General features: G+C 42.7%; 1 protein-coding gene across 1 annotated transcript in view; it reads left to right on the forward strand.

Moving 5' to 3' along the window:
- Positions 1-16,668, forward strand: part of UBR4 (ubiquitin protein ligase E3 component n-recognin 4) — a 110,656-nt gene that overhangs the window by 54,809 nt on the left and 39,179 nt on the right. Inside the window, exons 57-70 of the mRNA XM_081086402.1 lie at positions 201-375; positions 3,900-3,996; positions 4,605-4,712; positions 5,164-5,280; positions 6,214-6,423; positions 8,351-8,500; positions 10,279-10,506; positions 11,301-11,379; positions 12,081-12,323; positions 13,118-13,286; positions 13,797-13,941; positions 14,996-15,081; positions 15,779-15,866; positions 16,130-16,323. Of these exons, the coding sequence (XP_080942528.1) occupies positions 201-375; positions 3,900-3,996; positions 4,605-4,712; positions 5,164-5,280; positions 6,214-6,423; positions 8,351-8,500; positions 10,279-10,506; positions 11,301-11,379; positions 12,081-12,323; positions 13,118-13,286; positions 13,797-13,941; positions 14,996-15,081; positions 15,779-15,866; positions 16,130-16,323 (2,089 nt within the window). The remainder of the gene's footprint in view (positions 1-200; positions 376-3,899; positions 3,997-4,604; positions 4,713-5,163; positions 5,281-6,213; positions 6,424-8,350; positions 8,501-10,278; positions 10,507-11,300; positions 11,380-12,080; positions 12,324-13,117; positions 13,287-13,796; positions 13,942-14,995; positions 15,082-15,778; positions 15,867-16,129; positions 16,324-16,668) is intronic.

Here is a 16,668-nt window from a genome sequence, read left to right on the forward strand (position 1 = left end):
AAGAATGAGTGACTGTCTTGGGAGTCATTTAGCATAGTGTCATGGGGTCATAATTGTGAATTTCATCCTTATATAGTTTCACATAGAAGAAAAATTTTCCAAAGCTACCAGTTATCTTCTAACTATTGCTGACTTGAGAATGCATTGGATTCCATCATGCTTTGGGAGTTGATTTGTGCTTTTAAATCATTTCCCTCCAGTATCTGGCCGGAGCAGTGCTTATGGTGATGCCACAGCAGAGGGGCATCCAGCTGGACCAGGAAGTGTCAGCTCAAGCACTGGCGCCATCAGTACCACCACTGGACATCAGGAAGGCGATGGCTCCGAGGGAGAAGGAGAAGGGGAAGGAGAAGGAGATGTCCACACCAGCAACAGGTCAGGACCTGGTCATTCTCAGTCAAGAGGCTTTCCTATGGGAAAATGTTTTAGGAATAGGATGATGAATCCATTGCAGGAAGTGGAGTGGGCGATAGCAGTATATTTCTTTGGAAATATACAGATAATAAACTCATGAAGCAATTTAAAATCTTTGCAAGTGTTCTAGATCTGTCTTTGTTGTCCTAATTGGAATTCTATCAAATCAAATGCAGAGAACATAGAAATTAGTTTTTCCCTTAAGGCTTCCCTATATTCCTAAATAGCTGAGGAATATATCTTCCTCACTCAAATCTTTCATATATCTTCCTCACTCAAATCTTTCTTGTTTCATCAACAAGATGAAACTAATTTTGTAGCATTCTCTTCATAAATGGCATTGTTATAGGCTCAACAGTGATAGTTATTAAATATACACTAGAAATAGCTGCTTGCTCATCATGTTTATAATGTAATGGAGAAGTAAGACAAAGCCAATGCATGTTTATGTCTAAAAAATACCAGTGGATTAGCTCTTGGCAAATTGAAATTAGTCTGAAAATTCTAATAGGCTTCCCTCAAGACATTCTGGTGGTGTTTGTACTGGATTGGTGGAGTGAATGTGTTCTTAACCAAGAGGTGACTAGAGGAATAGGAAGAAAAACCTAAGAATTCACTCGTGATATAGTATTTGTTAAATTTGTTGAGGCCCACAGTTATCACATTAGTGTAGAAATAAAGAATCAATACTTAGAACTGAGTGATTTTTATCAGAAAAGCAGGTCACTGAAGCTGTCAGTCATCAGAGACATTGCAGAGGGCATCTGAGTGTCTCCTTTATTGTCCCTCCCATTCCACTCAGACCCTTGCAGCAACTCTCATGGAGGTGACCTGGCTCAGTTTAACTGCTGATATCTTGATGGAATTCATTTTTTAACTTAACATAAAGGGGCTTTCTACTTAATCTTTTTATTTTCTCTTAATGTGATTTCTAGGTTAATTCCATGAGTTCAGATAATGTGGTCTTGCCAGGGGTTGCAATTTTATTTATAAAGAACCAACTTTTGTCCCCCCCTTCCCCCCCATTGTAAGTCTGCTTTCTATTTTATTTTCAGTCTTTATCATTTTCTTTGCTTCCTTTTTTTAATACCTTATTTTTGGAGGTATAATTTTCTGTTCTTTTTTTCTAGCTTCATAAGATGGAAGCTTAAGTCATTGATTTAAAATCTTTGTTTTAAATACATATTTGAAGCTATATATTTCTCTCTAAAATTCCCTTTAAACATTGTTTTCGCTGGAGCCCACATATTTTGCTATGTTCTGTTTTCATTGCTGTTTAGGTAAATGTTTTCTAAATTCTGTTGTAATTTACTCTCTGGGCCCAGGTATTTCCAAACATTTGGAGATTTTCTAATTATTTTTCTGTTATTGATTTATAGTTTAATTTATTATGGTTGCAGAACATACTATGTGATTTCAATCCTTTGAAATGTTTAGAAATTCATCATTGCTTCTAAAATGATGTTAGGTCTTTTTAGGATTTTTAGTTGTTTTTAGCAGGATGGTCAATTGAGGTAACCTAGCCATATTGGACATGGAGATCTCTAAAGTGGTTTTAAGTTAACCCCCCCCCCCCCCCCCAGGAATAAGTTAATTAAACAATTAAGGTGGCTTATTGTTTTAAATAATATAATAACTGAATTGTTTTTACTTTTAAGTCATAAGGAAATTGTAATTTTTGTTAGTGTTTACTTTTTTGGTGAAGTTTCAAGAATAGTAAGTGTTTGAAAAGCCAATGATCTGGCATGATCTTGGTCCAGGTCCAGACCTGCTCATTTTGTTGACTTTTTCCTTCGTGTGTGTATTCACTCAGATGCATATTCTCCAAATATGAAGATTTTAATCCATCTCAAAGCTTATGTTTTATCCTAAAAGTGCTGAATTGCTGCTGATATCTCTGCTTTCTTCACTTGTACCTCTTCCACTCCTGATCAGCTCTTACTCACTTGTAGTCCCCCATAGCTTGCCTAATTACTCATGAATGCAGTCAGGTATGGGCTTTTATGTGCTATAGAATTCTAAAGGACATTTAGCTCATTCCTTTGCGCTCTTTTTAGAATGATAATCATTATTCAAATAAGACACTGTACTTCCATTCAGACTTTTATTATTTTGAAAATATTCTGGATAACTGCCTACTAGGATATGTAATATATGGAAACCACACTTAAAAAAAATATATAGGCATATGGTTTCTTACAAACAACGATTTGTAAGAAAAATGAACAACGATTTACTGTGAGAGCAAATCCATTAATTCATTCAGCAAAATGAACTTTTTAAAATGAACTTTTAAATTTATGTAAGATAGTGTGTCAAGCGAGGCTGCCAACCAACTTGTCAACAAAACCCTAATTAATTGATTTTCAATTGGTCCTTTTGAATCTGTGTATTCATCAGAGGTCCAGGAGCACACACTTAGTATGGAAATCTAGCTGTTTCTTTGCAGATGAAGAAGGCGAGGTAGTGACCAGATGAGTATATGGGAAAACTCCTGGGTCCTGTATGGGAAGGGTGGTGTTGAAATGGAATTTCACACTAGGAAAAATGATGGACTGGCCTTTCTAAGGACTTGGGGAAGCATGAGAACGAAAGTGTTGGGTCATGCCCTGACCGGTTCGGCTCAGTGGATAGAGCGTCGGCCTGCGGACTGAAGGGTCCTGGGTTCGATTTCAGTCAAGGGCATGTACGTTGGTTGCAGGCACATCCCCAGTAGGGGGTGTGCAGGAGGCAGCTGATCGATGTTTCTCTCTCATCAATGTTTCTAACTCTCTATACTTCTCCCTCCCTCTCCGTAAAAAATCAATAAAAAATATATATAAAAGAAAGTGTTGGGTCACTATGCAACTGGATGATTGAGAATTTATAGGTAAAAGAATGCCAGGAAAATAATGCCTGGAGGCAGAATAGGGCCATATGCTGGAAAAAACATAGTGCTTACTATTAAAGGTTTAAATTTTGATACTGAGAATGGCTAGGACAGTAATGGCGAACCTATGACACGCGTGTCAGAGGTGACACGCGAACTCATTTTTTTGGTTGATTTTTCTTTGTTAAATGGCATTTAAATATATAAAATAAATATCAAAAATATAAATCTTTGTTTTACTATGGTTGCAAATATCAAAAAATTTCTGTATGTGACACGGCACCAGAGTTAAGTTAGGGTTTTTCAAAATGCTGACACGCCAAGCTTAAAAGGTTTGCCATCACTGGGCTAGGACCTGATTGCTTGACAAATATTTTAACTTTCATGTAGTAGGTTTTTAGTACCATTAATGGTATTTTGCAATAGTTTCGCTCCCTTTTAACAAAGTGAGATTTGTTCTATGTTGCTGGTTAATAAATAGGCATTTATTAATGTTAGGATTGTTCCTGAGCAGAAGGTACCCTGTTTACCTTGGGAACAAGAGGAAAGAACTATATTCAGCTAGTAAGTGGTTGTATATTAGCTTAGGTTTCATATATTTTCCTTGGTCTTTTAGGCTGCACATGGTCCGTCTGATGCTGTTGGAGAGGCTACTGCAAACCTTGCCCCAGTTAAGAAATGTTGGAGGTGTCCGGGCCATTCCATACATGCAGGTATCCCTCTCTCAGTTCACTGGATCTATCACATTATAGGTGGACCATCCTAAGCATGCTGCCATCTCAAGGCATTGGTATTAAACAATGGAATTCAATTTATAGCCCTTCATTTTATAGATGAGAAGCCCAAGGGTCAGATAATTTTTTCAAAATGTCCACAGTCATCCAGCTAGTTATTAACAAAGCCAAGCGCAAAAGTCTGCTCCAGAGATTCCTAGTCTGCAGTGACGCTTCATTAATATTAGTGTATTAGAGTATGGTCTTGTGATAGCTATTCTCCCACTGGCTGCCTTCCTTTTGGGCAAAATTGTTCTTTAATTCTTAGTAGCACAGTGCCCTCTCTCAACCCAATTTGTTTGAACATAATATAGGTTAGTCATTTAGTTTTACAAACTTTATGCAGAACATTCTCTGTGATGCCAAGTACCAACATTTGACTCTTCTGACTCTGGACGCATAAACTGTGGATAACTTGGGATTTAGAAACTTTTCACAGATTATGAGTGACAGGGAAGTCAGGAAGATTGGGATTTCTTCTGAAACACCTTGTGTTCGAGTTGTTTTCTCGGGAAGTGGCTTTCACGTTTTCTCTCTCTGGCTTCTAGGTCATTCTGATGCTCACTGCAGACCTGGATGGAGAAGACGAGAAAGACAAGGGGGCCCTGGACAACCTGCTCTCCCAACTTATTGCGGAACTGAGCATGGATAAGAAGGTCAATCTGAGTCATAGTGAGCCCAAAGAAAATGGGGCTCAGCTAAGATCAGTTCTCAGTTGTTTTTTCTTCTCTTAGAGAATTTCCCCTATTTTCAGGGGGTGACCATCCATTTAGGCCTCTAGTTCTGTGGATTCCACAAAAATGTTTTCACTGCCTACTTTGGCCCGGACATACTCTTGGATCTGAGCATAGTTAAGGAATAAGACTAAGTCCCTACCCCTATGGTTCTATAAGGTGAAAACAGTGAATTAGTTGTTTCAGTCTTCATATGCCTTCCTAAGTGTATCAGGCTTTTGGTAATTCAGGCGTAGTCCATGGATTCATGAGCTTGCTTTGTCTCCAGTTCCATCTGAGGCATACTTAGCACTGACAGGCTTGAGGGAATCTTGTTCAGAGGACGCCTCAAGCTTAAACGTGCGCCTGAGCCTCTGGGCTGTTTCTGCTGCAGGACGTCTCCAAGAAGAATGAGCGCAGTGCCCTGAACGAAGTCCATCTGGTCGTAATGAGACTCCTGAGCGTCTTCATGTCCCGGACCAAGTCTGGATCCAAGTCTTCCATATGTGAGGTATTTTTGCTTCAAGCTTATGGGTGTGGGGAAAGGTAAGAGGATTGTCTGGTTGGTACTAGGGCTGCGGGCAAAGGTGATAGTCCTGATAGTCAGAATAAGGCCATTGTTGTTGCTTAAGAGGAGTTAGATTCTAAGCTGTCACCTCTTCAAGAACAGAGCCTCCACCTTTTTCAGAATCCCTTCCAAGTCCTGCTCTTTGCAACAATCCCTCCATTGGAGGGGTTAAAGGGTTTGGAAGTTTCATTATTAAAAGGCAGGGGACTGTTCTGCAAGGCGCGGAGTGGCTAAGAGGATTCCCCACTGTATGTTGCTATAAGGTATGGTAATAAAGCAGAGAGAAAGCAGTGTGTGTGTGGTGGAAAGGAGATTAACACAAAGCAGAGAAGGTAGAAATGGAGGTTGAACTGCATCCGATCTTAATGAGCTTATGAGCTGTGGGGTTTGCTGGGATTTGCAAGGCTCTCCTAATGGTTTTATTTACAGTAGCTTTTCTCCTACTTTTTTATTCATGTGATTGCTTACCCCATCTCCTTTGGAAGCTGGTACTATGAGAAGAGCCCCTATTGGGAGGGTGGAGTTGCCCAAAAGTGCCTATAATGGCAAGTTTTCTCTCCTTGAAATGGTCTTTTTTTCTAGTTGCCCAAAGAAAAAGAGAAAACCATGCCCTCCAGGTGGAAAAGTTATCTAGCCCTTGCCTCTTGGCTTCTGGCATGTGTGTGTAGAGAGATTAGAGTTGAGAACTGGTGTTTGTTTCTTTTCTCTTACCATGCCGTTATTCAAAGGAATTGGGGAAATTTTGAACTAGTGGGAAACTTTTAACTCAAGAGATCAACTACCTCACTTCCATGACAACTAGCTCTACTGTGAGTGTGTTTCCTCACTCCAACACCCAGCTGCATTTATAAGCCATTCTTACCTTCTCCCTCCCAGTCATCCTCCCTCATCTCCAGTGCCACCGCGGCAGCCCTGCTGAGCTCTGGGGCTGTGGACTACTGCCTGCACGTGCTCAAATCCCTGCTGGAGTATTGGAAGAGCCAACAGAATGATGAGGAGCCCGTGGCTGCGAGCCAGTTGCTGAAACCACATACTACTTCCTCCCCACCTGACATGAGCCCTTTCTTCCTCCGCCAGTATGTGAAGGTGAGGGCTTTCCCTGGACAAAGAGCCGCTCCTGTGCCTCATCCAGAGCGCACTCAGTGAGGAGCGTGAAGGAGCAGGGGGCGAGGAGCTGCAGGAGGGAGCCTGCATTCCTTGGTGGGCTCCCTGCATCACTTGGTGTGATTTAATAAATGCCCTTCTATTGGGATCCTGAGTCCTGCCACTTTGTAAACCTTAGGAATTGAATGAAATCAGACAGTCATGGCTCTTTCACATTAAGCTCCTTAGAAAAAGATGAGATGGTATAAGGTCGTGTTGTCAGTAGTGGGTTATGTTCTCATGTGTGTCACATGCTGTCATTAGAGGTCTTTTAACATGCTAGTTTAGAAGATGGGCTTCTGATCAGGTGAGCCTGGTAACAGTTGTTCTCACTTACTAGCCAAGAGGCTTGGAGAAGTTCTGTCTAACCCAGCCGTGGGCAAATTACGGCCCGCGGGCTGGATCGGGCCCGTTTGAAATGAATAAAACTAAAAAAAAAAAAAAAAAAAAAAAAAAAAGACCGTACCCTTTTACGTAATGATGTTTACTTTGAATTTATATTAGTTCACACAAATACTCCATCCATGCTTTTGTTCCGGCCCTCCGGTCCAGTTTAAGAACCCATTGTGGCCCTCGAGTCAAAAAGTTTGCCCACCCCTGGTCTAACCTTACTTAGTAAGCCTTGTATACCTGGAAAAGGAGGGTACACAGTGTCTTCTTTATAGGGTTGTCGTGAGCATTGAATGAGGTGGTGTTTGTAAAGTGCAGTGCCTCGCACATACCGATGCTCAATAAATGTTCATTATTACCATTTCTATTCCGCTGAGTCCATATGGTGGAGCTAAATGGGTTGGGCTAGCTGTGCTGCTTACTGTGTACTCAGAACTGCTTTGAATATATAGGAGTATAACAAGCATAAAATAGGAATCTGATCATGTCCTTCTCTTTTTAATAACTCTTAGGTGGTTTTTTATTACTTTTCGGCTAAAAAGTTCTTTGAGGATCCAGCTATCTTACTCCCTAGCTTTCGTACCTACAGCACCCCTGCATGCAGCCCTACTGAAGTGTGCATTTTCCCACGTGGCATGTTGCCTTTGTTCATGCTGTCACTTCAGAAATTCTTCCTCTGCATCCCTGTGTTCCCTCATTTCTCGAATTCCTATTTCTTCTTCAAGACCCAGTTCCAGCATTGGATCCTAGGGAAAACCTTCCCTAAAACACACTTCCCTACTGTCAAGTCTGATTGAGACAGTGTTTACCTGGTCACGCATGTGGAGTCTCCCCTTCAAACTCACAGCAAAGATCATACTTACTCCCTTTTATACTCCCAGTGCTTGGCGTAGAACCGGTAAATAACTGGTGATTGAATAGGAGACACATGCAGGCTCTTCCTGGGAACCACACATCTTGCAGGATAGCTGTTGTTTCCACTGTCCTCAAATCTCCCTGTACCCCTGCCTGTCCTTGTGATGTGAACCCAGGATTTCGCCTGAGTTTAGTGATCCTGGCCCCCGTGGCTTATTTGAATATTTCTTGTTATTATGGAAGTTTTAGTTCTAGGAAATGAAATATATCTCACATAGAAAGTCAAATCTTTTCCTGCTACTGCTTTTTTAGTATTTTCTAATTCTAGGTTTTGTGTAAGTAGAATACAATCAATCCAGTGTTAAAAACCAGAGTGAACTTTTTAAAAAGAGCAGTGAGATCTATCTCCACTGCAACCTTTACATGTAATGAAATTGCCCGGGAGCCTGGGGCCTTGCTTGGTTTGTAAGCAAAACTGTCAGCCAGTGATGGTTCTGGCTTCAAAAGGAGCCATTGACCAGCTCTAGCTTAAGGTATGCCTAGTGAGCAGTAAACCAGCCTTTTTCTTAAGTGTGGTCATGGAAATTGCCAATCACAGGTTCTTACACAAACGTTCTTCTCCCAGGGTCATGCTGCTGATGTGTTTGAGGCCTATACTCAGCTTCTAACAGAGATGGTACTGAGGCTTCCATACCAAATAAAAAAGATCGCTGACACCAGTTCTCGAATCCCACCTCCTGTCTTTGATCATTCCTGGTTTTACTTTCTCTCAGAGGTAAGTGAAGGGGGCGGTGCCAATGGAGGAGAGCACATCAGCTCTGACTGCCTTTGTGGACCCCTAACCCTCATAGTGTTTCCCCTAGGTCTCACCCCTGTGCTGTAGACTACAGGGTGGGGCAAAGGCACGTTTACAGTTGTATGCAAAACAGTTTTTTTTGTATTATTATTTATTCATTATTGTGTTATTTTCCATACACACTACTGTAAACCTACTTATGCCTTATCCTGTATATGGTGAAACTGGGAGATGTGCATCAAAGCAAGCTATCCACTTTAGTTTCTGATCTGTTCATTTAACTTTCCCCACACAATGATAGTGGGCAAGTTTAATACTTCGGACTCTGTCTGGAAAACAGAACGTATACTAGTTAAATTAACAGAGATTTTAATATAGGGAGCTGGTCAAATGGCCACTGAAATAGCAAAAAGATTGAAAGGGAACGCTGAGCTACGCAGAGATAGTGGCTGCAAGCAGAGCCCCCAGCAGCCTGTGCGAAGCGGGAGGCCCAGTGGATCTCAGGAGGCTGCAGGAGCTCTGAGGGGAGGGGGTGTGGTCGGTTCTGGAAGTACTGGGAGAAGCTGGTGATTAACATCTGGTTTGCCCTGAATACTGAAGGAGTAACGGAGGCCTTCGGGGTGAGGGGCTGTTGCTAGGATAGCAGGCAGACAGGAAGAAGCAAGTCCCTTCTTTTCCTCCTGCTTCCAGTGTCCCTCTAGCGCTCCCTGTTGGCAGAACCTAAGAGGGAGCCAGTTGCAAAGAAACAATGCAGTTAGCATAATTCTGGACTGGACACCGCAGAGCAGCGGGGTATTATGGGGTGAGGTTGGAGCCAGCTGGGAGACCATAGTTATTAACCACAGCAATTGTGAGATTAACTCTAGGATGAATAATCTGTTAGCAATCTCCAAATGACCATTTCAAGGTGTATATATGATCACCCTCTTTCCCCATCTCTTTCACCTGAAAGATTCGGAATTTTTTTTCCCCTTGTATTTTCACTCGATGGGCCAGAGTGGAGGCCAGCTTCCCTATAGATTCCTAAGTATTCTGAGAAGGGGAGCAGTAATATTGCTGTATTTCCCTCTTTGACTTCTTTCTTTCTATGCCTGTCTCCTGGCCCCTGTAAGGAATTCTAAAATTCACCAGAGGCTAGCTTGGCCACAAGAAAATAGTTTGGTTTGTGTTTCTCGCCAGTTTTTTTGATTTTGTTTTGTTAATTCTCACTGGAGAATATTTTTCCCACTGATTTTTAGAGAGAATGGAAGGATAAGAGAAAGAAACATTGATTAGTTACTTCGCACATGTACTCTGGGGCAGGAGAACCAGCAACCCAGGTACATGCCCTTGATAGGGAACTGAACCCGAGACCCTTCGGTGCGTGGGTCGATGCTCTATCCATTGGGTCACACCAGCCAGGGCCCTTACCAGTTTTTATTTTTACCTTTTTTTTTAAAAGAACTGCTATATTTTATTTTTTTGTTAATCCTCACCTGAGGACAGTCTTTCATTGATTTTTAGCGAGAGTGATAGGGGAGAGACAGACAGAAACATCGATGTGGGAGAGACACATTGATTGCATGCACCTGCAACCGAGGAATGTGCCCTTGACTGGAATCAAACCTGAGTCCGAGGGGCCGACACTCTATCCACTGGGTCAAACTGGCCAGGGCTATCACCAGTCTTCCATAACAGCTCATGGAAAGCCAGGGAGCTGAGGCTGGTACAGATATATAGTTCCAGAATCATTGACTGTGTTGTTTTTCCCCCTCAAGTACCTGATGATCCAGCAAACGCCATTTGTGCGCCGGCAAGTCCGCAAACTTCTGCTCTTCATCTGTGGATCAAAGGACAAGTACCGCCAGCTCCGGGATTTGCACACCTTGGACTCCCACGTGCGTGGGATCAAGAAGCTGCTAGAGGAACAGGGGATATTCCTCCGGGCAAGTGTGGTGACAGCCAGCTCAGGCTCCGCCTTGCAGTACGACACACTCATCAGCCTGGTAAGAGGAGGTGGAAGTGGATGGGTGGGGAGGGTATGTGATGAAGCTCAGCTGAGTAAGTAACCCAGTTGGAGTTGTAGACAGGGCTTTTAGATATTTAGAGAACATCCTGGTCAGGGTTGGGATCAGGGAAAATCTGTAATACCTGACTGGGTGCTACCCCACCATGTGTAGTTGGCTTCGGGGTCTGAGATTTTCCCCTTACATTCCCTCCCCTCCCTGGCTGTGGTTCATCTCTTATGAGGAGGGGTGACTTGGATTTTTACCTCTGTTATTTATTCATGTCATGGACAGGATCAACCTGAAATTTGTACATTTCTGATTTTTGTCCTTGAATGCTAAAGAAATGATGTCTTACTGCCTGAAGATAAATTGTTTGGACTTTGGGGAGTAAATTGAATATTTTTTATAGGAGCATCTAGAAGGAACAACTTCAGTATTCAAGACTCCTAATTTAATGTCCTTACTGTTGTGCTTTTAGTAAGAAAAAAGTAAACTTGTGTGGTTTTACAAGTCGTGGAAAAACATCTCTCCTGCTGCATTATTAAGCAGTCTGGAGGGTGCCTGGAAACAAAGGGCCGTTGTGTGGCGGGGAGTTGAACTTAGGAGGCGTGGCAAGAGCCTTGTGTGTGTGCCTTGGTCCCAGGTTCATCAGCGCACCAGATTAACTTTGCACAGAGGGCCGTGTTCTGTTTGCATCCAAACCAGATGATGACCCCTCAAGGCAGCAGGTGTGGTACCGGGTTGGCTGCTTGGCGGGGTTACTCATTTTTGGTGATCGGTTTCCATTTCAGATGGAGCACCTGAAAGCCTGTGCAGAGATTGCTGCCCAGAGAACCATCAACTGGCAGAAATTCTGCATCAAAGACGACTGTAAGCAGTGCTGCTCCTTTTGATTGCATTATTCATTCATTCCTTCAGGAACTATTACTGAGGCTACTATATGCCAAGGACTAAACTGTATGCTAGAGACATAAAGCCATGACCAAGATAGGTAGTCATGCGCCACTTAACTTGGGCATTCTGGGAAGTGTGTCATTAGGCCAGTTCATTGTGCGAACATCATAGAATGTACTTACACAAATCTAGATGGTGTAGCCTTTGCACACCTAGGCTCTGTGGTATATCACCGTCATATATGCAGTCCATTCTTGACCAAATCATTATGTGGCGCATGACAGTGTAGACAGAACTCTTGCCTAGCAAAGAAGACAAGTAAAAACTTAAAAGAGTGATAAGGGTCAGTAGATAAGATTTGGGGTGCTACAGGGGCACCAAGTAGGAGTATCTGACCTCTAGACTGATAGTAAAACTACAGAGGAGTGTATGGAGTCTACAGAATCATCTTATTCAAAGAAGTGGGGCTGGGGGCCATTCTCTACATAGTGTTACGATACTTGTCAGTATTTCCTCAGAGGATGTAAATTCTTCTTGGCAGCTCTCAGCAGAGAGAACTTAGAGAAGGAGCTGGTGGGAATAGGGCAGTCCTGACCATATGGAGAAGTTGCTCTAGTCCTTGCATGTAAGTTGAGTTGTCATCATCTTGGAGCTGAGCCCCTCTCCTCTGCCTGCAGCCGTCCTGTACTTCCTCCTCCAAGTCAGCTTCCTGGTGGATGAGGGGGTGTGTCCAGTGCTGCTGCAGCTGCTCTCCTGTGCTCTGTGCGGCAGCAGAGTGCTCGCCGCGCTGGCGGCCTCAACAGCGTCCTCCAGTTCCTCCTCCTCGGCCCCTGTGGCCTCCAGCTCTGGACAAGCCACGACACAGTCCAAGTCCTCCACTAAGAAGAGCAAGAAAGAAGAAAAGGAAAAGGAGAAAGAGGGTAAGAGACCAGGGTGATACATTCTAGTCTCTCCTGGAGCACAAGGTTTATTCTCTTCTGAAGTGTCTTTCATCCCGACTTAAAGGGGACCTAAAACCCAATGACCTCTGGGCTCTACTTTTGGTCTCATTTTCAGTTACATTGAAGGTGACACCTTGAACAGTGTGCCTTCTCATCCTAAGTGACTGTGATAGGAAAGGTCAAAGTAGACAACATTTTTACTAGGCCAAGTTCCTTTTTCTGTGAAATAATAACAATTGTTCTGTGGCAAGTTTGTCAGAGTGAAGTGAAATGTGCCCTGTAAACTGTCGAATGCTCTATAAATGTAACCTGTTTTACCTGACTTCTCACCATCAGAAATGCAAGTGCCTTTCTGCTTAACGCTTTTCATGGTCCTTGGTGACCCGAGACAGGTGATCAGGGGTGGAAAGCAAGGAATGTGTTCACATCCTCTCAATTAATTATTCAAATCTCTCTGTTCAAGTAGGTGTGTAGTAATATTGACTGTTTTTGGTAGCAAGCTTTCGAAAGGTTATTTCTCCTCCAGTATAACTATGTTTGTTCAGTGCCAGGCGAATTATAGGCACTTTCTGCTTTTGGGGGGGTGCATTATTATATGTCTCTTTTGAGGTTGACCTTTTGTCTCCCGGGAAGCAACTGAAAGTTGTTTTCAAATTATAACCATTTAGCTCCAACATTTAGACGTGGACAGCCTCTCCTCCCTCTGTATATGCTAGTGCTGGCTGTGATACTCTAGACCACTTCCCCCTATTCTTCTTGCCTTGATCTTGCAGGTGAGAGCTCAGGCAGCCAGGAGGACCAGCTGTGCACAGCTCTGGTGAACCAACTGAACAAATTTGCAGATAAGGAAACCTTGGTCCAATTTCTGCGTTGCTTCCTGTTAGAGTCCAATTCTTCCTCGGTGCGCTGGCAGGCCCACTGCCTGACACTGCATATCTACAGGTAGGGTCCAGGGCGGTTTTAACAGTCTTCATGGATCTGGGACCAGAGTGGACGGTGTAGTTCTGGCTTGGTTTTATGTTACGCTCACGGTCACAGTGTCAATATTTATACCAGCCTGAGCATCCTCTTAACTATTACAGATTTCTTCATTGAGTTATCTGATTTTTAGTATTAAACTGATGTTTTTAGCAAGAGATTATCTGTTTCCCACTAAGAAGGCTATGCTTCTAGAAATTTGTAAAATGATCAGGCTTGACTCGTTAGGCTAACAAAGCTTAGTTACTGCCATTGAGTAATGTTGGATGATGGGAATAGACCGCCTCCCGAAGACGGGAAAGGACTGTCCTACATCTGTTAGGATGGATTGTCAAAAGAGCAACAAAACCATTCAAACTTAACTCATAGTTATGGGGAAATAGCTACACCTAGAAAAATAGTACCTGGGCCTTGTTGATAAAGAACCTCAGGGCTTTCTGCTGCTTGGTAATATGAACTGCTGTTTATCTACAGAAACTCTAGCAAATCTCAACAGGAGCTCCTGCTAGATCTGATGTGGTCCATATGGCCAGAACTCCCAGCCTATGGTCGTAAGGCTGCCCAGTTTGTGGATCTACTAGGATATTTCTCCTTGAAAACTCCACAAACAGAGAAAAAGGTAACAGTTGATTTATGATCAAAAGGGCTAACTTGTCATTTTAACCTTTTTTCCCTCTCTCTTTAAAAAACATATATATTTATTGATTGATTTCAGAGAGGAAGGGAGAGGGTGAGAAAGATAGAAACATCAGTGATGAGAGAGAATCATTGATCGGCTGCCTCCTGCACTCCCCTTACTGGGGACCGAGCCTGCAACCTGGGCATGTGTCGAACTGACCAGGAATTGAACTGTGACCTCCTGGTTCATAGGTCAACATTCAACTGCTGAGCCACACCAGCTGGGCTAACCATTTTTCTCTTGAGTTAAGAACATTATGACCAACACCTAAAGGGGTGCATATATAAAACCTCTTGTAAAAACATATACGCACTCCCAGTGTGTATACTATGTAGACAATATACACTAGCACATAAGTACAGTCTGAAATTGGTTTAGCCAGTAGAAGTAGATCAAGCGGGAAGAAAATGCAACTCATTAAAATTGCTTGGGAAAGACAGTGCTTCTCTGGGTTTCTAACAGCTCTGATTACATTCCCCAGAGTGTTTCTGCAATTATATAACCTTCCAGTTTTTAAAAAAATATGTTTTATTGAATTTTTACAGAGAGAAAGGGAGAGGGATAGAGAGTTAGAAACATTGATGAGAGAGAAACATCAATCAGCTGCCTCCTGCACACTTCCTATTAGGGATGTGCCCACAACCAAGGTACATGCCCTTGACCGGAGTCGAACCTGGGACCCTTCAGTCCATAGGCCGATGCTCTATCCACTGAGCCAAACCGGTTAGGGCAATTATATAACCTTTTCATGGCTTCTCCTTGAGAATCAAACTTGGTCTAAAAAGATGGACTATCATAAGATTGTGGGAACTTCTAAAGAAGATAGAATCCTTTAAACGATTAGGAATTAGGCCCAGCTTTGTATGATTCTGATGGAGGCTGAGAAGTCTGGTACTTCTGGGGCGGTATTATTTAGAAAGCAGAAGACAAAAGTCTTTTCCAGTAAGACTTCCCTTGGGCTTTAACTATGGTCCTTTATTGACTTCTGTTTCAGTTGAAGGAATATTCACAGAAGGCTGTGGAGATTCTGCGGACTCAAAACCATATTCTTACCAACCATCCCAACTCCAACATTTACAAGTGAGCTTTGTTCTGCTTTCTCCCTATTGAAGCTCAGCCAAATTGCTCTCTCAGCATTGATTGGCTCTAACATGCGAATCAATATGCCCCGTCTAGTTGGTCTTTGAATCCCTCCCTCGTAGCTGGGGCGTTGCACATAGAAGTTACTCAAAATATAATTGCTGAATTTGGGTTTGGTAAGCAGTAATTTTTTAAAAAAGATTTCTAGTTTCCAGAGTCTAAGTGTAAATAAAATAAGACAAGTTTACAGAAAATGGCTGCATTAAAAAAAACTTTTTGAAAGAGAACATTGGTTTAAACTGACAATTTATTGTTTCCAAGGTTTAATAGTGACTATTTTTTTTCCCCTTATATCTTTATTGCGGGATAGTTTCCATAGGACAGAATTCACCTATTTTAAATATATAATTCAATGATGTTTACTATGTTTAATTGTGACTCTGAGTCAAACCGGAAACTAAATTTTTAGGATTCCCCCTGACCTCGGGACAGCTCAGAAACAGGAAACTTCGATTTGAAATTTCCTTCCTATAACTTCTCAACCCTGTGGGCATTTCTCACATGTGTTTATGTTCTTACTAGGGTGGGGATTGCCTTGGGGAATATTGAGCCATGGCCTTTTCATGGCTTCTTTATGAAGCTCAGTGCTTTCTAAGATGAAAATTTCCGTATATGCTGAGACTGGTTTCTTCTTTAGCACCTTGTCTGGCTTAGTGGAGTTCGATGGCTATTACCTGGAGAGTGATCCCTGCCTGGTGTGTAATAATCCAGAAGTGCCGTTTTGTGTAAGTGACATCTTCAACGTGGATGGTCCTGAGGCTCACAGGGCCAGTGGGTTTCTTACTTCCAGAGATTGATTGTTACTGCATAGGTGTTCTCCTAATGCTTGGTCTCCAGGGGTATGAATCCTTACCTGCTACACTTGTTACCTTAAATAGAAATTTCATCCATGGATGAAGAGTGGGTTACAGTGATGAATTTTGAAGAAGACAGGATGAGCCGTTAGCCTTGAACTAATACAGTGTTTTGTGTGTCCTCTTGTGTTTAGTATATCAAGCTGTCTTCCATTAAAGTGGACACCCGGTACACCACCACCCAGCAGGTAGTGAAGCTCATTGGCAGCCACACCATCAGCAAAGTGACGGTGAAAATTGGAGACTTGAAGCGGACCAAGATGGTGCGAACTATCAACCTCTATTACAACAACCGAACTGTGCAGGCCATCGTGGAGCTGAAAAACAAGTACGGGCTCTTTGGACTTGGGGGTGGGGGGCGCTGGTAAGGCTTCCCACCTGTTGTTGGCTTTGATTGTTGGGATCCGGTAAAGTAGCACATCCCTAGAGGTCCAGTATATCCTCTTATCCACTTCAGTTGTGACGGGGGGGCAAAAGTAAAATGCCAGTTCCTAAGGATGTCAACAAAGGTTATTTTAAAATCATGTCCAGGGGGCCCTCGGGGTCAATGGAAGTTCATCAGCAGCTTGCCTAGGGAGGGGAAGCTTAGTGAGGGGCACGCCAGGTTTCTCATACCCAGGTTAACTAGAGCAGTTTCATTTTTATATAAAACCGTCCACATTGGGAAGCAGTT

Source organism: Myotis nattereri (genome assembly GCF_964212035.1).
Source record: "Myotis nattereri genome assembly, chromosome: 3".
NCBI classification, from domain to species: domain Eukaryota; kingdom Metazoa; phylum Chordata; class Mammalia; order Chiroptera; family Vespertilionidae; genus Myotis; species Myotis nattereri.